The sequence below is a fragment of the Frieseomelitta varia genome, unplaced genomic scaffold, assembly GCF_011392965.1.
Source record: "Frieseomelitta varia isolate USP_RPSP 00005682 unplaced genomic scaffold, Fvar_1.2 scaffold_790, whole genome shotgun sequence".
Taxonomy (NCBI): Eukaryota; Metazoa; Arthropoda; class Insecta; order Hymenoptera; family Apidae; genus Frieseomelitta; species Frieseomelitta varia.
This window is the reverse complement of record NW_025110579.1, coordinates 181063-199022: the sequence shown is the minus strand read 5'-3', so window position 1 is coordinate 199022 and position 17960 is coordinate 181063. Positions and strand designations below refer to the sequence as shown.

The 17960-nt window shown below is 42.7% G+C and overlaps 1 protein-coding gene and 1 non-coding gene across 2 annotated transcripts in view; both read right to left on the bottom strand.

The window, feature by feature from the left end:
• Positions 1–217: 217 nt before the first annotated feature.
• The window catches only part of LOC122535931 (probable JmjC domain-containing histone demethylation protein 2C), a 154451-nt gene continuing 136708 nt past the window's right edge, over positions 218–17960 (bottom strand). Inside the window, exons 4-12 of the mRNA XM_043667861.1 lie at positions 9532–9900; positions 7170–9353; positions 6021–6243; positions 5062–5471; positions 4612–4813; positions 4135–4283; positions 2510–3944; positions 2171–2426; positions 218–2080 (exon numbers count right to left, since the gene is read on the bottom strand). Coding sequence (XP_043523796.1) covers positions 1768–2080; positions 2171–2426; positions 2510–3944; positions 4135–4283; positions 4612–4813; positions 5062–5471; positions 6021–6243; positions 7170–9353; positions 9532–9900 — 5541 coding nt within the window. The 3' untranslated portion in view covers positions 218–1767. The remainder of the gene's footprint in view (positions 2081–2170; positions 2427–2509; positions 3945–4134; positions 4284–4611; positions 4814–5061; positions 5472–6020; positions 6244–7169; positions 9354–9531; positions 9901–17960) is intronic.
• LOC122535982 lies at positions 4014–4093 on the bottom strand. The gene has a single exon (XR_006308308.1). It is a non-coding gene; the product is annotated as a small nucleolar RNA SNORD36 (small nucleolar RNA).

The following is a 17960-nucleotide window of genomic DNA, read 5'->3' as shown; positions in this document are numbered from 1 at the left end:
CACAGCTATGATACTGCCCGGTTTGCGAGCGTGTGAGAAACATCATCGTGGAACACAATGAACGAAGACGGCAATGGCTTTCAAGGATTCAGACATTGCGCAACATATCGTGTGAATAGCAGCGGTTTGTTCTATACGAGAAAAGTTGAATGATAGGAACTCGGCCTCTCATCTGTGAATTCTGCATGACTAATCTGTAATTCTTCCTTTTTTCCCCGTCTCTTCTTTTTCTTGCCTACCTATACGCGTACGATACACAACGTGTAAACACGTGAGAATGTCCACGTCGTTCAACATTGGCACTTCGAAAATCGTTTACAGCTTTGTATTACTTTGCATTAAATAATGTTACCATTAGTTTATCGATATTAGTTATAATACAATTAGAATATCGCTGCTCTATCGCTGATAGACGGTTTCGCGTGATTCGACAAAAATAACAAATTCTTTTTACTTCTCTTTTTCGTTCTTTTCTTTTCCCCTTTACCTCTTGTTTTCATCTTACTTTTAATTTTTACTGGGTCATTACTGGGTCACATAACGTTAAATCCGATCTATAAAAAACAATAAATTCAATCGAATCTATATCTCGTCGATATCTCGTATCCCCGCGAACATAGTATCGAAAGATTCAGCCATTGTTTTTGTTTCAGCCATTATTTTCTCTTGTTATTTTTGTTCTGATGCCTTACTTTAAACGACGATGGTCACATACAAACCTTCGAACGAAACTTTGCTCCGTATAGCCGATATATGTTTCGAAGAAGAAAGACAAACTGATAAACGTATGTACCCGAGGAAGTCGAACTGCGATTTATCACGTGTAGTACGCGTTAACGAGCGATGATCGAGTCACCTTAATCCATAAAACAGATCGACGCAAACAGCTTAGGCAGTGTTTTCTCCTCTAATGCTCGTGTGCCACGCGAAACACAAGAACGATGGCGAGAAATATATATCGGCCATTTGGCAAAGCGCTTTACCATTTTTTTTTTTCCTTTTTGCTTCCGTTAAATCGATATCGAAAAGCACCAGATCACGAGAGCACATAACGTGGATCGACAAGTACATCACTGATCCAGCTAACAAATTTAATCGACATCTAATTGCACAAAGGTACCTCTAGACGATCCTTTTTTTTTTTTCTTTTTCGTAGTTACTAGTAAGAATTCATTACACAATAATCCATTATCTACATTTATATAATATAGACAGTATGTATTGAATACAGGCACGATATAAGTAATTACAAATAATGCATGATCCAAAGTCCTCCTCCTGGTATCACAATGATAACGGACGCGGCGTACGCGCGTGCAAGGGTTTCGCGTCACCGACTCCATGAAACCTCAATGAAAAGAAAAACTCGCGGGCTTCATGTCCGCGAGCACGTAGCTCGAGAGAAAGGAAAAAAGTATGCGTAAAAAGGAAATTCAAATGAAACAACGAATAATCTCATTGGCTCAGCCAATATCGACAAAAATCAAACTTGAGTTACTCATTAAATATCACAACAAATTCTTGCACCTCGATACAGGTTTCTTTCTTTCTTTCCTTTTTTTTTTTTTGTTTTTTTGTTTTTTTCTTTTTTGTTTCCGGAGCATCTTAGAATTAATCCTCCTGTCGTCTCGAATCGGATCCCGGGACATATGCTACTCGGGGGACCGATACACGGACCGGATAACAGATTTGCACACTCACTGGTACAGCGAGACTTTAGTCAAACAACGACCAACGGCTCTTGCGACCGCGACAGGGGGCCTAGGGCTACGTCTCCTCCTTCTTCATCTCATTATTCGACTTCACCTTGGCAAGTGTCTCTTCCTTCACGTTGCTCAACACGGCCAAAGAATCCTTCACCGCATGATAGATTATATTCTTAATTTGCAATTTGTCCTCGTGGTTTGTGTGTGTGTCGGATAGCGCACGGAATTCTTGCGTTAAATGGAAGCAATGCGACACGTTCTCCGGAGATACGAAATCTTCCGCCACCTTTATACAGTTGTGAAGATTGCGGACTTGATGCGGCGCGCCAGCTGGTACGAATACTGCATCGCCTAGGCACTGTACGATAGCATACCTGTAACAGGAGAGACGAGTTTTTGTTTCTGCACAAGTGCTAAACAGATACGAATGACGTAAAAATCAGCAAATGATTTGCAATGCCTACCCTTCAACGCCGTATTCGCGATACAATCGTTCTCGCAAAGGTCCATCGAGGTAACAGCTCTGATCGTGAATTGGATCGTGATGCGGTTCCAAACGGGCACCGCGTTCCAAAGCAACTGCGTTCAAGAGATCCCTGATTTTATCGGCATCTCGCGCTGCATAGATGTGCCACAACGCGCCTGGTGCTTCTCCGCGTTCGCGAACGCGTCGGCGTGTCAGAATGTCACAGCCGGCTTCATCTATCGCTCGCAGTGCTTCTGCAATGTTAATACAAATCAAAATTGTGAATTTTTCGAAACGTAATTTTACTCCGCAAAGAAAATAAAGTGACAACAAATACCTTTAACATGTTCGTCGTTATCGGCATCCTTCGGTATTCCTACGTAAACCATGACATTCACTGCGTCAGATATATCTAGATGAAGGTTAGTTGTTCCCTTGTTAGGATGAAGGGCCGATCCATAAGCGTTGTACATTTTGGGTCCCAAATCTGGTCTCACGAAGCAGTCCGGCAAACGACTGGCCAAATTCAATCTTCCGTTCCGATGGGTGTATTCCGACAACGGCAAAACTTTCATCAGATCCGCGAACCTCGATGGCAATAACTCTGCGAAATCTTCACCAGGCGGCCAGTCTTTCAGCTTCAGCAACATTGGATTTCCTCTCTCGTCCTTCAGTCTCTTGGAGAAATGTTCGAATCCTTCCCAGAATTTACGCATCGGTTGATTCGGCACCAAATTCCCGGTCATACAGTTGATCAAGTCGTTCTTCTCGTCGCCGAAGTCTCGGGCGAACGAGTCCGGATGCCACAGATTCATGTCCAATGATTTCGCAACATCCGACACGATGACCGGCTGCCCGCGTTTCCACTGATCTTGGAATATTCTGTAATTGTTTGGATTGTTCGGGTCGTTTAACCTCAGCAATTTCCCGTCGCAGAGCCACGAGTGCGGCACATCCGGGTAAAGACTTTTACTCTCCGTAAGCGTCATGATTCGAATGGGCAACGGTTCCCGTCCCTTCTGCGTCCATTTGTATCTTCTGACGAAGTGCTTCAATTCCCTCGGTTTCTCATCGTCCAATTCACCTTCCCTCTCCTTCTTCACGCTGTGCTCGATCACGCTCGATATAACCTCGTCCAATGTATCCATCTTTGACTTTTTACTAGATTTCGTGACGTTGTTTTGCGCGTTGTTCCCGGCGGCAACGTTGACGTTGCCGGAGTTGTTCGTCGGTGAATTCGATCTAGAACCGCTGCCGTTTGACTTGTGGGACGGTCGGATAAGCAATTCCCTCAAGGTCGAGTAATTACCATCACGATCTTCATCGGAATCCGAGCTAGAACCACTCTCATTTTTATCCTGATTCTGCAGCGCTACGTCCGCCAGCCAGTTCAGCGGAGAGTTTTTGTCCTCGCCGTTTGTTTTGTTCTCCGACGATCCGTTCGACTCGTTCACTTTCTTCTCTTCTTTCACTTCCTGCTTGACGTTGCCGTTCAGAACCGGTACCGAGTCACCTTTGATCATGTTCCGTAGATACTCGTTTGGCGATGCTTGAACAACAAGCGAGCAGCCACAGTGTTGCGGTATGCCCCATTCTACGCGGCATTCGTGTAGTCGTTGGCCGAGACGTATCAGGCTGTCGCCGGCGATGATTTGCGTGAGCATAAGTCGTTCGGGTTCGTGCACCTGCCTATTTGTGCACAAAAGCCACGAAAAATCGTCTCTGTCCTTGCCGCTCTCTCCCCAGATCTTAATCGTGCCATTCTTGCGTCCCTAATAATGTTTTTTATAATTTGTAAGATCACCGTGAAGAAAAATTCAGATGCCTAATACAACGCTTTATATGCGTCAGTGTTAAAAAGCTCAATATTTTATTAATATCACGTGTATTTCAAGGGATTATTTATCATCATATTTTGCGAGTGAACAAAGTCACAAAGACAAAATTTATCATCTTATTTACCTTGTAACAATCGATGCACACGACGAAGCCACATTTTCCGCAAGCCCAATGATAGTTGAACAGGGTCGTCTCACAGACATCGCACATCTCACGAACGCCTTGCACCACTCTCTTCCAGGCGACTGTTCCGTCTACAAGTCCCGAACTTGCTGTCAAGGTGAAGAAACAATCGATACGCAAAGCGTTAAATCATGCGAACAAAGGAAATATACGAAGCAACTTTGCTTACATGTAATTACATGCTTACGAAAATTTATGATGTACATAATTGATAAAAATGAAAAGAAACGCTAATCAAATTTCATGCTATACTCCATTTCTTCCTTAAAATTTATTCTTAACAGTATCTTACAAAAGTAGGTAACATCGATATCATGAAACATGCATAAAGTATATATAAACATTGATATAAAGTTTTTGTATCTTGGAATACATCCGAGTTGCCAAAATGTTGAAAATTCAATATCAAAAATTTACCTTCTGCCATGTGCTGTTGAAGAGCATCCTTTTCTTGATGCAATAGATCACAGAACTGATCTCCGACCTGGCGAAGTAGCCTGTGAGCCATTTCCAAATCTAGATCTTCTTTGTCGCTTTTTTCTTTGTCGTTCTTATCGGGCTTCTCGTCCTTCTTCGAGTCCGAACTCTCTTTTCCTGGTAACCATAATCGGAGATCTACCTGTAACACAGAAACAAAATGGTTATTGTTACTGCATTATAATTACCCCAATTATTAAAATATTAAATAAAATGTTAAAAGTGAACAAGAAATAAGAAAAAAGTTTGAAAGGAAATGAAATAAACAATGCAAGCTTTTACTTATATATATCTTTTTGTGATTTAAATAATTAATGTACATTAAATATATTTTTGTAATTTCTGATAGTTCTAGCGTTGACGAAAGACGTAAACATTCATAATATTTACCTCAGACGCGTCCTTATGGGGGTCGCTAAATCCTGCTATAGCCAACTGTCCATTTTTTGTATACCGTAATCTACGGAATGCATAAAATCTGCAGAAAATATTTTGAGGAAGATTTTTCGAACGCTGGTGTGGTGTCCATCTGCACTCACGACATTTAGCCAACTTCGGAGCTACTTCGAAGCAAGCGCCGTCTTGCAACCAACTGTCGCCAGTTTTTTTTAATTGCGATATCGGGGGTCTACGAAAGGGATCACCCCTGCCACCGCTTCCACCTGGCCCATTGTTACCACCACTGGCGCTATCATCTCTACGTTCTTTCTTCTGACGAGGTTGCTGATCTTCCCCGCCCAATTCGTTACCTTTCGTAGTCTTTGGTCTCCTACCCCGTTTCCTGGGCTCCTTGTTGTTTCCTGTTGAACAAATAATACAATCTACTTAAGTAACAACGAACAATATTTCATCTGGTCACTTATGGCACAAACAATTTAATTCAGAGTTAAAAAGCTCATTATGTTATTTGCATTTTCACGGATGTGCATATCAATCTTTTGTTTGTCATCATCTTTACTCTCCTAACAATTAATCAATACATGAAGGAAATGTCGCTTCATACCGAAACAGGGTAAGTGTGTGAAACCGGATAACAAAGGTTCTAAGAGCTTGGCGAATCTAAAGAGTATCAGGAAGTTTAAGAAAGGACCAAACAAGTAAAAATCTTTTGGGGTTAACCCATAAAGAAAATTTCTATTTAATTCCATCGAATTTGCATTGCAACTACCAAAAGGAACTTCAAACAATTGCATTTGAGAAGATTTATTCCTTAATTTCTCAAGTTCTCGCACAGCTCTACACGGAGATGGAGTAAGTGTATGACCATGGAACGCGGATCACTTACCCTGCAAGTGAATAGTTAGTTCACCTGATGGGAAGTCCATTTACAAGAAGCTACGTCAACTAACCGTTTCCCGAGGAATTGTTGGAATTGGCCGTGGTATGCCGCACCCTCGACGCGGGTTGAATGGAGCCCAACTGTTCGCTGGTGTCGCTGGCAGAGCCAGCCTCGCTCTCGTTACTAGACTCACTGCCTACGCCAGTTCCTCCGCCTTGTTTATCTTCTTTTCGCCTCCGCTGATCTTCCGCAGTCGTTTGCTGCCTCCGTGCTGCGCCCTTCTTTCGTTTTACCTACCACAGGGCACAGATTATTAAGTAGTCAGGAAGTTCATGCTCTTGCCGAAACTACTGACAAAAAAAAAAAAAAAAGAAAAAGAAAGGAAAGAAAAGAAAAGAAGGAAAACTACGAAGAACTTCGAACGCGCATCGTTCTTTATGCCGTTCGTTTCTACTGTGTGGCTTCCTACCGCAAGCACGCCAATTTAACACATCGAACACGCCACATGCAATCTATTCGGATAATTTCAAATTAAAGGGTCTAGTTGAAAGAAAAGAAGAAAAAGCCAATAGCCAACAATTAATATTTTTGCTTTTCTTTTATGAATAACGGAATTGAATTATAGAGTAACGTGCAAGTGCGAGAGAACCTAAACAATTGAATTTTGAGGTTAGATCTCCTTGCTCGCGAATATACGTCGAACGTAACCAATTTCATGCTTTACCATTTTTATCCACTGGTACATGTGCATATCCCACGATCGATAATTCGTATGACACATATATCCGTGCCGAAATGCGGAAAACTTGCGCGAAAACACATTTAATCGCACTGTTCGAGGCCACTTACTTTCTACTTGTGGCTCGTGTTAGGTAGTGTTGTCAAAATGGCGGCGCACGCGGCGGGAAGTTCAAACGTGAGAAACTTTGTACTGAACGTAGTAGTCTCGCAGTAAGTAAATGCTTCGAACTAATTGCGCAATAACGATCAAACACCGTTACTCGTGATGTTACTCGAGAATCTACGTACAACCAGAAAAAGAGCAGATAGACATGAATAAAAGAAAAGACATGACAATCGTGTTCGAAACGCCATCTATTTCAGAGAAGCATGCAAGAATAATGTAAAAGATGCTACGATGACTCACACTACGAAACGAAACGAGCGAATACGATTCTAGAAATTTAACTATATAGTTAGATACGATCCATATAGATACCTTGGGTGGCTTCCTTTTAGGCGGCGACTTTCTTTCTGGGTCGCTGCTGGACGAGTCTTCTTGTAGCGTTTTCGTGTCCGTTGCGTGTCCGTTCAACGATTCTTTGTTCGCCGATTTTCGGCTACTTTTGGCAGTGACCTTGCTCTTGTTGATGCTGTTCACCGCCATACTGCCGATATTATGAATCGAGTTGACGGCGCTGGGCAAACACGTGGTAGTCGTATTGCTAGAGACGTTCGAAGAGGTGTCACGTTCTTTGTTATTTAGCGACTGCGACGGTGCCTGGGAAATGTTCATAGGCAATGTGACGCATGTGCCGCTGCCTACGACGCCGGTGGTGTCCTCGGTCCCATCTTCGCCGGAATGCCTTTGAAGCCAAGCCTTTTTCAGCTTGTGAACGGGATAACTGGTACTGCTAGGTGGTCTGGGCGCTGGACTGTTAGATTTCTCGCTGTCCACCGTGCTAGGATTCGCCTTTGCTGGCGTGCCAGGAGCACTAGGTGCTGGACTGGGCGCCGTGGATGGCGCTGGACTGGGAATAGGCGCAGGACTTGGCGCTGCGCTCATCGTCGGATTCAACGAGCTGACGCTGCCCGTGCTGGCTGGTCTGATAGAACCATCGCCGCTGGCAGTTCGCGGCGTTGGACTCACCGCTGTCACGGTGCGTTCCTGCGTCGTTTGAGTGTTGGATTGGGCCAGTAAAGCGACCGTGGTGTTGACCACGGTGGTTATCGAGGTAGCTGCCGAGGCGATCAACGGGCTCGGCTCGCTCACTCTCGCGAGAATCGGTGGTCCAACGCATTGCAACGACAACGGTTGCGGTTCCTCGGTCCTGCGTTTCTTGCACACCTCGAGGGAAACCGGTTGGCCGGAATTCTCGGTTAACGACGGGGTTGGGGCCTTCCTCTTCGGCGAGCCTGTTCTCTCCACTCCGAGATCCAGCGGCTGCGTTTGGAAAGATGTGTTGATCTGCGGTTGCGCGTGTTGCACCGTTTGACCGGGTTGCTGGTGAGGGCTGGTGTGATGCGCCGGATGCGCGATCGGTCTGGACAAAGGCGCCGAAGCCGCGGTCGGCGGTGAACCGTGAAGGGGCGGCGGTGGCAACTTGGCGGCGGGCATCGAGCCAGTATAACCCCTAGGGTCGTAGACGGATCTACTGTGCGCGGGTGGAGGCAGAGGTGGAGGCGGCGCCCCGTGATGGTGAGGCACTTGCTGGTAAGGCGAGCTACCGGCCTTCGAGGTGAGAGGTATCGGGGCGGCGACCGCCGGCTCAGACGCTCTGCAGACCGGCGTTCCGGTCATGATGCCGGAATTCGGTTTTCCGTAGATGTGAGGCGGCGCTGGACTGCTAACTTTCGGCTTAGAACCTGCCGGTGGCGCGGCGTAGTGCGAAGTCGGCGAGGCCGTGGGCGGATGTGGATGTGGATACGGATACGAGGACTTGGCAGTAGCGTAAGGTAGACCAGGTTCCGGCCTAGTGAGATAACGTGGTTCGGGTGGCGATGGATGTGGTGGTTGATGAGGATGCTGAGCGTGCGGTGACTGTCGATTGTGCGAATGCGGCGGATGTCCGTGCGGACTGGGTAACTGTGTGGTGGTTGTGGACCCGCTACTGCTCCGGTGGTGACTCTGAGGTATGCTCTTCGTCGCTTGTAGCCCGTCCAAGTGGTGTAGATGATGCGGACTCTGCGTCGGGCTTCGATACTCGTACGGCTTGTGCTGCGGAGGCACCGACTGCACGCCTAAATACGGTATAATCTTCGGACTCGGCGAGTGTTGCTGCGACGTCGGCGCTTTCGGAAGCTCCCGACCTTCGTTCTTCACTATCACCGAACTCTTGTGATCAGGCAGCAACGATGGTGGATTTTGAAGAACCTCTCGACCGTGATGATCCCGTTCGAGACCCCCTGCCAAACCACTTTTACTCGGCAGCGACTTGTGCGGCTGCCCCACGTCGCTCTTCACCTTTATATCGTGCATGTACGACGACTGTGGCTGGTATGTCGAGTAACTGAACAGGCCGACGTTCGGCTCCACCTTTGGCAGAGAACTGTGCGACGGCCCTACCACCGGTGGTGGTTTCTCGTGAAGACTGCTGACGGGAAGCGACGACTTCGAGGTCCTCGAGTGCGCCGGTGGTGGTGGATAATCGACTTTGCCAGGTACGCTCGACGGCCGAGACACCTGTGTCAAACAAAACCACTGGCATTAACGTGCTGGCGATATCCCTGTAAAAAAAGAGAGTGATGGACCAGGAGAAACAGGCACGTCAAATATCGTCAAATAACGCGCTCGTTCTCTCCTGGTTCTCGTTCTCTTTCGATCGTTGCGTGTTACGACCACACGAGGTGGTATAACGTACCTGTTGAGTCGGAGGCGCGGTCGCTGCATAATAAGCGGCTCTCTGCTGCGCCGCGACGTGATCCCTGGCTTCGGCCTGCCGGTGCAGTCTCTCGGCTGCAGCCAGGTGTTCCCTTATCCCCAAGTTCTCGGTTTCACGTTGTCGTTGTTCCCTCGCGTCTCGTTCCCTGGCCTCGCGTTCTCTCTCCTCGCGCTCGCGTTGTTGTTGCTGCGCCACGGTGACTGGATGCGCTGCTGCCGCACCTGGCCCCGGATGATGATGGCCTACATGCGCCGTCATTCCGGAATGCGGCGCCGCGTGCGTCCTGCTTCCTGGCGGTGGCAGCGGGATGAACGTGTTCCACGGCATCGAGGTCGACTGCATGTTCCTCTGCGGAGCATAAGATACCTACTTCAATAAATACTGCCAATCAATTTGTCGTTTGTCGATCCATTGTCGTCAGAGAATGGGATCCGAGCATATCGTGCAACTAGACTCGTCGAATCATCGGTCGTTACATTCGTTGCATGACTTTCGTTACACGTCGGAGGTTTGCGATTTGACGAAGCATAACTTTCGAAATGACGCGTATATTGGACTCCTAGATGCCTAGTCACTATCGGTTCGTGTTTGGTGTTTCCTTCGTCACACTCCGCGTGTTTGCCGGTCACCGAGAGAGCTCGAAACGCGATACTCCAACTTCTATTTTCGCGTTCGTCGTCACATCGGCGCCCGCGCGAAAACGCATTCGACACCCGACGTCCGAGGAGAAAGCACACAGGCTGCGGCTGTACACTCTCGCCTTAGCAACTTTCCTGACGATATACGATTGTTAGACCGAGTCTATTTATACGTTCGCGGGGAGAATTAGTTGCGTTCATGGAAATGTAAATTCAATCGTTTCCGATGCGTGGAAGATGTTCGTGTTGCTAGTTTTAAATTTTAACGAGTTAATAGTATGTATATTGAGTCATACATAATTATTCAATATTACAAATGATATTTTTAATGTTGGACAACCAAGATTGAAGCACTGTGACAGAGATTAATAACAAAAGTCAATTAAAATAGAAATTTCAAAATTAAGCAAGTTGACTCTTAAATTATTTATGGTCCCCGAAAGTTTCAAGACTAATTTATCTCAATTACGGGAACTTGAAACATCTAATTTTAGATTTTTAAATAAAAATGAATTAAATTTAAAATTCGAAATTTAATTTTTCAGACCCGATTAATCAAACACGGTGGATATAATTTTCCCAGAACGCTTATCAATTCTCTTAGAGCCAAGTGCAGTTGTGGTGCATGAATCACACGGAACTTATACCTTTAGACTTTAAAAGACACTGGTAAAACCGCATTCCGCTCGCAGCGTAAGTAATAATTCTTTCATTAATGTATTTGCACGAGTGTGTTCGTGATCTAACTGGAGAGTGGTATGTATCACGAGGATCTTGCGAAGCCGATTGAAAACGTCTGCACGATCGAGACTTCCACTTGTTCCAATACAAATTTATAATCTCGTAAGAAGGAATCCAAGATTTCTGTCCGATTTTTTGTTCCATATATATTATCCGATAAATATCGAGATCGTGGAAAATTTATTGTAGTCGCAAGAACTACAAAATATCTTTTTATCCAAGCTCCATTTATTTGAATCATCCTCTATAAAAAAATCTGCAGTATGCTTATAAAGATCATTTAAAAAAAAAAAAAGAAACGAAGCTTATTTTTCCTATCAAATATTAAGAAGAGTATTAGTATAGAGTTTAGAATATTTCACATATAGTATATTTGCTTACTTTCTACAGATCTATAAAAACATTGAATCAATTATTTATCCACGATCTCAAATAGAAACGTCCTCCGACATTAGTATTTTTCCTACATGTAATCTGAAGGAAAACTGTGTCAAGATCAGGCCACCGAGACGATAAAATTCATTAACGACGGTGAACTGGAAAATTGGAAAGAGAAAACGTGGAATTAACGATCGTCTATGTACATAAAAAGAAACAGAGAGAGAGAGAGAGAGAGAAAGAGAGAGAGAGAAAATCTTTTTAAACAGCTTCGCAGACAAGAACAGAACGCGAATCTAATTATAATCTCTCATTCTAGAAAAAGATTTACGATGCTAACCGATGCTTTGAGCAAATGTCAATTCACGTGTTCTGTTTGCTCGGTGCTTTGATGCGTCATCGTTTGATGCGTCAGTTAATATTCCTTGCGTGTATTTTGCGTTCCACGTACGCTCGTTGTAACCTTTTTTTTTTTTTTTTTTTTTTGTAGAATTCTGTTACACGCGACATCTCACGACACATGCACAACAGCTTTATTATTTCTAGCCGGCTAGTTCATACGATGTCCCCTGCGAGTTAAAACGTAGCTATTGATTTTCTATATTTTAAGCAAATTCGTCGACTACCGGTGACACTTTTCGTGTGACTATAACAGAGCTCCATTTAGGTGAATCTATTAACGAGAAGATAATTCAATTGACTCTCGAGTTCACTGACCCCCAGTTCCATTATCAATAATTTTTCATTCCTATATTACGAGTTCGAGACATATATATATATATATATATATATAGCCCGAGGACGCAATACATCCGTAATTAACAAATGCTATAACGAGCAAGATTCTATCGGAGAACGACTTCGTTGCAGGATATTGTACGTCAGACGTATGATGATTTTCGCCCGGATGTGAATCACAGATCGTGTATTCTTGCAATCGAGAGTATATCGCTCACAAAAAAAAAAAAAAAAAAAGAGAGACGGAGTGAGAGACAATCGCGTCTGACAAACAGCAAATTACCACCGGTCGTCCAATAGCTAGAGAAAGCTATTCGAAAGCCCGCTGATTGGCAAACGAAGCAGCGAAGAGAAACATGAGAATCGACGATCGTCCCGTGGTATTCTGTTGAACGCGTCCTGCGTCTGATCCGGAGCGTGTATCAGGCCGAGATTGCGCCCGCGTAGGAGAGCATTATACGCGGTTGCGTTTTGTTCGCGTATTGCATTCCCAACAGACAAAAGGTGCAGGACCAGAGAAAGAGAGAGAAAGAGAGAGAGAGAGAAAGAGAGAGAGAGAGAGAGAGAGAGAACACAAAAGCTCGTAAAACGCTCGTTAAAAGCGCGAGACACGCGCGAATCGGTCGACAGAGAAAAGAAAGAGAGAGAAGGGGGAGAGTTACGGACCGAATCTGAACGATTGCGCTTAATAAAAGCCAGAACACCGGCATTCAGGCTCAATCAGCGACTGGCTGCCATTGGTTCGTTGACTTTCTCTTCCTCGACTCTTAACTAGCGACGCTCAATCTGCTTTTTGTTCCCCGAGCGGACACACACACACGTTCGCCCGGTTTTATTTCTCATCTCGTGCTGCTCACCGAATCGTCGGTGATCCAACACTATCGACCAATAGTCCTATTATTACCGCACGGTTCGCAGGATCGAACACTTTTTAAACGCACAGCGATTCCACTCGGGTATTTATAGGTTATCGCAGCAGAGCAGTCTGGCGAGATTCGGCTTGAAATTCAACCTTGAACTTCGCGCGAAACAATCTGACTCCGGCGTGCACCGTGGGCGTAAAACACGCCATGTTTTATTACGTTTGTATGTTTTAGTATACTTTGTATGTATATTTTATTGTACTTCTTGTTCAGTTAATGTGTTAAATCCATCCTTAAGTGTATTAAATGTCGCTTTTTGACGATCTCGTGCAATTTCGCAGGAAAGAATATTAAAAACGAGAAGGTGAACCTATCTGTAGGATTGTTGGTAATATACTCATAAAGATCTATATACTTCTCGTAATGAATTATATATATAATTGTAATATAATAGTAATTTATAATATACATATATATAATATATTACTATATATATTATATATATTACTATTATATATACTATGTGTAATAGTAATATAATAGTAATTTACAATATATATTATTATATATATTACTATTATACATATACTATATAATAGTAATATATATACTATTATACTATATAATATAATATTATATAGTATATAATAGTAATGAATTATATATCATGAATTTTGTATCATACATAATATAAAATATTCTAACTATAATACCAGTTTACAACATTTTAAATTCACCCGGAGCATAGCTGGATTTCGTCGAATCGAATCTATCGAAAATCACAAGACATTGTTAGAGCTCGATTCCAAAGGGGGAGTGGAGGGGAGAAATTAGGCGATAAATATCCGCGGATGTGATTTCGTTTGGTTACCACGACTATGTTGCACAAACGAAAAACGTGCTCGTTTTATCGATCACGGTCGACTGGCGGTGGCGATGGTGCGAGTCGTGAGTTTGCCGAGAGTCGACACACTCTTCGAGTCGGCGAGGCTCTTGCCTGCGAGCGTCACGCTTTTTAAACGTGCACCAATTTGCCCGTGTGTGTTTCGCAACCGGGCACGGATGTATCGCGCGAACCTACGAGCGTCCTAACGAGCGCAACGATTCATGCCGTGCGAGCAAATCTAGCCGGTGCTTGAGTCATCGCGTTCCTGCTTCGCAAACCGCTAACATCGACGATGCGTATCGCGCCAGAAGCAACGCCGCTCTTCTACCCGCTGGCTCTTTCCAACAACGATCGAATTCTCTTTAAATGATCGCGGTATGGTAGACGATACGGTGCGGTCACTTGAAATTCGAATAGCTTGCCCGATAATTATTGTTCGATCGTATCAGAGTTGTTTTCAAGCCATTCGAGTCGAGGAATTATTTTAAAGACAATTTTTTTTTAATCTTCTTTTCACCTCAAAACGATATTATCTTTACTAATAACTAATAACTCAAGTTCAAGATCATACAGTGTGTTACTTGTCCCGAATGGGTTAATAAAGTGATTTGAAATTTAAAATAAAATCGCACTTTTATTCGAATAAAATATATGTATATATATATATATATATATATATTTTATTCGAATAAAAGTGCGATTTTATTTTNAAAATAAAATCGCACTTTTATTCGAATAAAATATATATATATATATATATATATACATATATTTTATTCGAATAAAAGTGCGATTTTATTTTAAATTTCAAATCACTTTATTAACCCATTCGGGACAAGTAACACACTGTATGATCTTGAACTTGAGTTATAGTTTAAATATATATATATATATATATATATATATATATATGTATTTATAATAATAACTTAATATAAATATATAAATAAATAAAAATATCGCACGGACATTACTATATTTTATATTTCATTAATGTATCAGTGTGCTGATATATTTTTAATAATTCGATACAATTTTAAAATCAATCATCCAAATTGAAAAATATAAAAAAAGCATGGAGAATCTTTCGTGCCTGATAAATCGAACAACTAGAGAAGACAAAGTCGATATTCGACTCGAGGCTTCGAATTGCATGACACTCCGCGTAGGCAAAACATGGCTGTCGTCATTCGAATCGCGACGATGTTCGACGCGTTAAATTAATACGATGGAAAGGCGGTGGAATGTTTCGTCTGCCAACGCGTGACGAAAATATAGTAGTTAATCGCGTTGCAAATGACGATGAAGAAAGAAGATTTTCTCTACCGGTTCCGTGAGTTATGAGCAACCAACGATGACAGTCGAGTTTTCCATGGTGGTATCATTAATCTCGCGGACAAAAGTTAGTCTTCTTTTTTAAGAAAAAATGAAAAGAAAAAAAAGAAAACGAAGATCGAAACGACTTCTAGACGCGAAGAACTTTCTCGTCCCGATGACTTAATGGCTGAAAAAGAAGGAAAGGAAGAGAAGTATTATCGTCGTGTTATACACGGTGAACTAAGTGGCGTATCAATTATGTAATCGTCAGGCAACTGCTTGTGTGATAATTTCCATGAACCTCCGTATATAACCATAGCCACCCGGAAAATAATATCCGCTTATGTACAGATACATATATGTGTATATGCGTTATAATAAATATACAACATACATCTAAGTACATAAAACAATATTATTTATTTCGTATTTATTTATTGTTACTTGTTATACAAATTTTTTGGAAAATACGTTATTTTGTAAAAGATTATATCACGCAAACTTCACATTACATATGCAAAACGGAACGAATGCAATATTAGGGAGTATGGATCCCGAGAGATTAAAGTGACAAACAAAGGGAGGTTTCCAAAATTATGCATTTATATTTAACTGTTATTTCAAAAACGGGTATTATTTCCTGACTCTGGAATTTACGCGACGCGAACGATGGAAGAGCGCGTTTTGTTTATCCATCTCTCTCTTCTTTACACGTTCCGAGCGTGTTACGCCGATTATCTCCGATCGTGAACACTTCAATTCCATTTTATTTATCCGTGAAGCGCGCTAATCGGGCCGGCGCTGAAAACGTTTAATCGCCGCACGATCGCCGTGGAATTAAAATCGTGGCCGCGCCTATCGAGGCCACTTTCGATAACTGGTCCCTGCCGATCGTGTGTCGGAGCGTTTTGTATATCGAAAGAAATAACGCCATGGAAATGGGACGCGAAATTGAAACGTTTGCACCATCAGCCTCGCCCACTCTTTGTTCTTCCCCTTTTATTGCCTTTTTCTCTGTTTTTCTCTGCGCGAGTTTGTTTGACGTTCGAGAGTGTGAAAACAAATTGAGGCAACAAAAATGGCTCTTCGACTCTCTGCGCAGAGGATAATTTTTATAGTTGCTTGTAAGTAAATACTTCAATTCCTTTTCTAGGTTTGGGTTTTCTAGAACTATAAAATCTATTGAACGAACGATGAGAAAATATCAATTGAACCCTCAGTGCTTCCCTCCCTTTTGTTAAAAAATGAAATTTCACGACGTCGAGATTGATTTTGAAAAAAATTGTAAATGAAACTAGGTTGAAAAAGATTTCGAACACGGCTACCGGAATTTTAACCACTTGCGCTGGCCAACTGTGATTGCGGACCACAACGAGTGATGAACCAAACCGTATACAATAATTCGTCGCTTTCTTTTTAAACTCATGGCTATGATATCACCGGATAGAAATTATTAGAGAAGTAATAAATTTATTATCTGTTTTGCCTATTTTGTTTTACTTGAATATAGTGAAAACTGAGAAAATGTGGCAATTTTGGGACAACAAATTCTGGATGTGCGTGGGTTTCGTCATTCCAGTGCAAGAGGTTAAATAGCAGCCTCGTCGTATTCGAATTGCCGTTTCTTTCATTTCCTCCTTGGCCCCTGGCGCCCGGTCTGCACGATAATATCCCGGCATTCATTATTTACCGGGAAGCGAGCTGGCTATCAATGCGGGGGTGGACTGGTACAGAAGAGGGGGCTCGAAGTAAATCATCCACCGTTGCAGCTCTCACCCTCCCTCTTTCTCTCGCTTCGATTAATCTATTTGCAGAATTCATCCCCCGAAACGAACTTCTCTCTTTCTATGTATCTCGGTCGACTGAAATTTTAATGAAACGAATTAAGAGGGGCGGGGGTGGATGGCTTTTCTTCGAGCTCGAGCTCGAAGAAACATTGCTCGTTCGTTAGAAACGCGCAGAAATCCTTCACCTCCGAACCGTCGTTAAAACAGTGTGTTAAAAATATCGTTGAAAAACTTGCGTACTCATCTCGTAACTAAACGATAATCTATGAAAGAGTTAAAACGTGATTTTTTACACGTTCGGTCGTGTCGCTTTTTCATCTTACAGCTCGCTATTTCAAATGCAAATAGGAAAACTACGCGGTAAACGTCGTACATGTAAAGTGTCCTCTTTACGTGGTAATTTACTTCGGTACTAATTACGAATGAATATTCCGTTCGAATAACAAAATTAATCCATTACTAAACTCTGTTTCGAACAATATACTAATATATGTAGTAAATGATCAACAGTTTCGAACAAAATTTAGATTTCAGAGTGTCGCTAAAGAGTCGTGGTGAATCGATGATAGCGCGAAATATTTATCGCGATCGGTCGTCGAACGACCTCAACAGAAATATTGAGAAACTCGGCAAATGTTTGCCGTTCGTGGTAGTTCAATCGGGTTTTTTTTATCGGCGAAAATAAGATTCGAACGTTATCACGCCAATTTACATTTCGAGTGAATGGCGAGCAACCATCGATCACGAGGGAGAAGACGATTATGTTTACTTCTCGCGTTAATTAACTCGACTATGGATAGATAAATTCGATAAGAGGTTTTGTACGCGATAAGTACAGCTATATAATTCGATTGCTTTCGAATGAGCGATACGATTCAGACGGACTATGCGCACATTAACCTATAAATACAAGGAAAACACGGCACAGAAATTTCCTATCTCTTAGGCGTAATCGTTTTTTGCGTTATCCAATACTTCATTTATCTTATTTTTTCATACAATTATCTTCTATTCCTCGAATCGTTTATTTTTCTTCTCTTTTTTTTTTTTTTTTTTTAAT